General features: G+C 29.5%; 1 protein-coding gene across 1 annotated transcript in view; it reads left to right on the top strand.

The window, feature by feature from the left end:
• Positions 1-1,115: 1,115 nt before the first annotated feature.
• LOC102673612 overlaps positions 1,116-5,660 on the top strand; it is a 9,866-nt gene continuing 5,321 nt past the window's right edge. Inside the window, exons 1-8 of the mRNA XM_031512185.1 lie at positions 1,116-1,291; positions 1,662-1,956; positions 2,072-2,257; positions 2,373-2,572; positions 2,836-2,995; positions 3,061-3,387; positions 3,844-3,988; positions 4,081-4,213. Of these exons, the coding sequence (XP_031368045.1) occupies positions 1,154-1,291; positions 1,662-1,956; positions 2,072-2,257; positions 2,373-2,572; positions 2,836-2,995; positions 3,061-3,387; positions 3,844-3,988; positions 4,081-4,213 (1,584 nt within the window). The 5' untranslated portion in view covers positions 1,116-1,153. The remainder of the gene's footprint in view (positions 1,292-1,661; positions 1,957-2,071; positions 2,258-2,372; positions 2,573-2,835; positions 2,996-3,060; positions 3,388-3,843; positions 3,989-4,080; positions 4,214-5,660) is intronic.

The raw sequence follows: 5,660 nt of genomic DNA, 5'->3' as shown, positions 1-5,660 counted from the left end.
CTTGTTTAATTTTTTGTTCATTCAATTATTTTTAGTCTATTTTTAAAAATTTTCTAAAAATCTTTCATCGCATTGATACTCGTCCATTGCAATATTGGCTTTTTTTTTTTACGTTTTCTTTATGCTTTTTAATTATTCGACAATTTTTTTTAATATCTACCCAAATATTTTTACACGATATAATATATCCTTATTGTATATCCTTATAATATCCTTTATATTCGATTTTAAAATTTTTTTAAAATTCATGTTTCAAATTGTTCGTACGTCAAATCAAATTTCGAACATCAACTGTACTCTTTTTTGTTTTTCTTAAAATTAAATAAAATATTAATAAATTATAAATATTATATAAATATAATTATATTATATTTATTATATTTATTATATTAAATATAAATTATATAAATATAAATTATAAATATTAATAAATTATTAATAAATTAAAATTTTAAATTTTATTATCTATTTTTTAAGTTTAAACTTCAAATGTGATATTGTTAAGTGTATATATGCATTATTTATTTAGTATCATATCTATTCATAATAATTTCATACGAATATTTAATTTTTTGTAGAAATCAAATTTCGAATGAAAATATTTTATTCGAATGTGTCATGATATAGTTATGATATAGTTATTATATTTATTATTTTTATATTATAATTATTTATATTTATAGTTATTTACATATAGTTCATTAAAAAATTACATAAGTTGCAGATTAATATATAATAATTAATAATATTAACTGAATAATCAAATCTGTTTCGAATTCGTATCGAATAAATTTCCAATTAATATTAAATTACATCTGTTTGTTTCCTCGTGAACTTGTGAAATAAATTTGTATTTCGAGATAAGCATTTCTCTTAAAAATACAAACTTAAAAATTATAAATATTTAAAATAAAAATTTTTCGGAAAGAGAGGAAAAAAATAGAATTGTACGTCACCATTATTTTTACCTCTATTTCACTTCATTATACTTATATTACTTGTAAATAGATTAGGATGCTTATGTATTCATACAAAATTTAAATGTACATAAATCCACAGAATATTTATATGAAATGCAAAAAAGGATAAAACACGTAAAAGTGGAAGCAAAAATATAGACAATCTCAGTACTAATCTAACTACGAGCTTAAAAATGAGTACGCCAATAGTAACCGTGAAACAAGGTAAATTAAAAGGGGCGATGGTACGGAATATCTTAGGATCATCGTCGTACTACGCTTTCAGAGGGATACCGTTCGCAACACCTCCTGTTGGAGAACTCAGATTTAAAGTGAGCACGTAATAATATATATACTTCCACCATTTTATTTATTTATTTTTAAACTCTCTCATTCATATCTTCGTATTTTGAGCTCTTTTTCTTTCTTTTCTTTTAAAATATCAACGATATACAAGCAAATTTTTTTCCTTTCTAACAAATACATTTTATTAATACGAAAGAAATTTCAACTCGATATTGATATCGGTTATCGATCTAATTTTTGATTCTTTTTTTTTTTTCCCCAAAAAATGATAATTAAAATACCAAGACATATGTAAAGAGACGAAAATTCGAATCTAACGATCTGTAATTAGTGATGGAATAATTAACGCGATGCTCTTATTATTATTATCTTCCATCTAATCTCTTAAAAATTAAATTTAAGGATCCGCAACCAGCCGAGCCATGGACAGGTATCAAAGATGTTTCCAAAAACGTTGAATATTACTGCACCCAGCGCCAACGATTTATACCGTATCAAATCATTGGCAGCGAGGATTGTCTTTACCTGAACGTCTACACCAATTCTCTCGATCAATTGAAACCGGTTATGTTCTATGTTCACGAGGGTGCGTTTATATGCGGTACTTCGAGTTTCCACGAAATGAGGCCCGATTACCTGCTCCCGAGAAACGTGGTGGTCGTCTCGAGTAACTACAGAGTCGGTGCATTCGGTTAGTCCGCCATGTCGATTCGATTTAAAAAGCGAGGGGGAAGGAACAAGGATGGAAACGATATTTTTAACGCGTGGATCTTTTTCTTTTTTTTTTTTTTTCGATTGGAAAACAGGATTCCTAAACCTGGGCCATCGAGTCGCGGCCGGGAATTACGGCCTCAAGGATCTGATCTTGGCTTTGGAATGGGTGAAGGAAAATATCTCCAACTTTGGGGGGGATCCTAACAACGTGACGGTTTTCGGCGTGAGCGCAGGATCGGTTTTGGTTCACGCTTTGCTTTTGTCGCCACGCACGGAAGGTAACGCTCGGCTTTCTGATTTTTTCGATTCTCGGCAGATCTCGAAAACGATGACGTTCGTTTTGCCGAAAAAAAAATGTCGAATATTTAATAAAAAAAAGAAAAATTTCTTCAGGATTGTTGCACAAAGCGATCATGCAGAGCGGTGTGCTTTGGAGTTCTTGGTGCAAGAGTCAGAATTATTCTGTTCGTGGATTCAGATTAGCCGCCCTCCTCGGTGAAACATCCAAAAATCCCGAGGAGGTGGTCGAATTTCTGCGAAAAGTGCCAGCCGAGGATATCGTGAAAATTCAATCTAATATAGTGACGATAGAGGTAAGGAATTTTTCCATCTGTTTCACGATTAAGAATAATTTCGAAATGAATAAATAAGAAAAATTGAAAACAGAGAAAAACAGTGAAGAGAGATAAATTATCGATCTGTGACAATTATTAATATCTTTATTTCGCGATTATCTTGCGTTTTACTATGTCTTATCGTTTAAATTAAAAAAGGAAATTTCATAATTTATTTATTTCGCGACAAATTTAAATTAAAAACAAAATTAAAAACATGAATGGAATATCCCCGTTGATAGGAAAAATTCTCCTTCGAGATTCCTTTCGGGGTGAGTTACGACGAGATAGCAGACGATCCCGTCATGCCAAAATCTATCGATGAATTACTGAGGACAAGAGGAAGTAATATCCCCGTAATAATCTGTTACACGGCTGACGAATGCATATCATACGTAAAAGGTAAATTTCGTGACAATTTTTTGGGCATCGATCTGATTTATTTAATCTTATTTTCCTTCCCCCAGATAAGTCGAGGGAGACGATTGAAACGTTGAACGAATATATGCCCAAGTACGTGAGAAGTTTGAAATCGTTGAAGAAATTAAGTGAGGAAGATTTTGAACGAATTTACGATACGATAAACAATCGATTCTTTGAAGGGAAACCGATTAATGAAAAAAAAATCCGCAAAGCAATCGAGGCATTGACTCATATATATTTCGAACTTCCTATTATCGTGATGATAGAAGATCTAGTGAAAAGGACAACCGTGTCTAATTACGTTTGTAGATTCTCGTACGTTGGAAATGAGGAATCGGCCATTGATTTCATACAAAAACGTCAAGTTTCTGGTAAGAATACAATTTTTAAAATTCATTATCCCTTTATTCTTGGAGTGAATAGTCTACTAGTGGAATATGTACAATGTACGAGATGATGCTAGAAGAAAGTCTATCGATAAAGCTTAACATGGTTACGATTTTTCACGTTGATTTCAAACAATTTCGAGAAAATTTTCGATCTTGTTAACGAATTATTAGTGAAAAATATTGACCAATCGCAGAACATGTTTATCGCGTGAGAATCGATCGGTAGCGTTGGGTACGAGTCGTTGGATTTGAACGAACAAAACAATCAGTGTATCTTTTCTTCTTCTTCTTCCTTCTTTTTTAACTATCTTTATTTTTTTTTTGTTACCTTCTGTAGGATTATTACTCAAATGTATTGTATAAATTAACATTTGTTAATACATATTCGTTCACATTTATACATATTTTTTATATTTATATATTATTTACATTTAACAGGAGCAGCTCATACGGATGACGCGCCATATTTGATATATTCACCGAAATATAAAGTTTATGAGCCTAATCCACCAGTAATCGGTACAAAAGATAGAATAACAATGGAACGAATGACTAGAATGTGGACTAATTTCGCAAAAACGGGGTAAATTTTATTTTTTTTTTTTCTATATAATAAATATAAAAACATAAAATATTATTTTTATTATCTTACATCATTACGTATATCCAATCCAGGAATCCTACCTCGTTTAAAGATGAATTTGTTAACATTGATTGGAGACCCGCAACAATGGACGATCTCTGTTTTTTGGATATTAATAATGAATTAAAGATGCATCCCATTTTACCACACATTTTATCCTCTTCATAAGTTTTATTTTGTAGTTTTATTTTATTTGTTCTTTTTGTAATTATAAATATAATTATAATTATAAATTGTATAAAATATACGAATAAAATTAAATGTCAAATGTAATAACATGATAATAATACTTGTCAAATTTTTATTTCCTTTTCCTTATCCGTGGCATACTTATATGCAGAAAATATAATAAATTATTCAATTCTTTTTTTTTTTTGATTGTAAACGTCACGTAGAATTTTAGAATATTTTAACGCAAGTCAAGAGACGGAAACGAATCCTGGAAAAATATAACTTAGTAAAGAATTTTTAAAGCGAAAAAGTTTTCTCGAATCTCGATCTATTTTGAAACAAAACTTGTTCACTTTTAAAAGTAGAGTTTTCAAATTCAGTCCCATTCAGATCTGTTTTATCTTTTTCTCTCAAAATACTTAAAAGATTCAAATATAAGTTCAAATCCCCTTGTCATGCACTCGAACCTATCGCTAACTTTTATCACTTTTAATAATTGCAATCTCAAATTTTCGTTCCTCTACTCTTTTGATCTTTGAAGTATTTCAAGATTTAAGAACAATCTGATTTGACTAATATTTTCTCTTAAAAAAACATTGCCACGATACGCGGTTTCAAAGAATGCCTCTATCTCTTTCTAATTTACTAAAACACTTTTAATTATGAAAATGTTGTCCAAATTCTTCGCTTATCTTCTATCAAAAAGAAAAAAAAAAAAAAAAGAAACAATGTATACATAACTCATATCTCAATTATAAAGACATTAATAATCAAATGGATAAGAGATAAACAGCCGGTAGTAAAATTTTTATGAATGAAATTCACGATTATGGAATATTATAGCAATTGCTGAATTGTTATCAATGGAATACTTACTGGATAATGGAATACTAGTTTCATATTTCATCATATGTATACGAAACATGCATATACACAGAGATAATCATTTGAGAATTTGTTTTTCATATTCGATAATATTTTGATTTTATAGATTCTTAAGTAATCGTCAAGGGTCAAAATTACGTAAATATGTAAACGGGACTTCCGTTGATAAGCCGATTACAGAATAATATTGTGAAAAATTCCATAATCGACATAAATTATGATTACTTACTGTTAATCATTCTCCTCCCCCTCTCTATTTCGAGAAGAGACACAATCTTGACATCGATGTAGATTTCGATTCCCTTTTCTTTCTTTCTTCCATTTTTTTTTTTTTTTTTTTTTTAGATTCGGCAAAATACAAAGGGAACTCGAAGGTCGTCCAACGACTGATTAACATCAGCTCATTATTACATAACTTATTATACTTATCAAAAAATTAGAATCGTTCATTCATAATTTTTTTTCATTTTGATAAAATTTGATAAAGTTTGGACGGAGTTTAAATTTTAATAATTGATCACGTATTTCTCGCGTGCAGATTAAAAATTTGTATATT

Source organism: Apis dorsata, unplaced genomic scaffold (genome assembly GCF_000469605.1).
Source record: "Apis dorsata unplaced genomic scaffold, Apis dorsata 1.3 scaffold_397, whole genome shotgun sequence".
In the NCBI taxonomy this organism is placed as follows: Eukaryota; Metazoa; Arthropoda; class Insecta; order Hymenoptera; family Apidae; genus Apis; species Apis dorsata.
The sequence above is the reverse complement of the archived record's forward strand: the minus strand, read 5'-3'. Positions and strand labels throughout refer to the sequence as shown.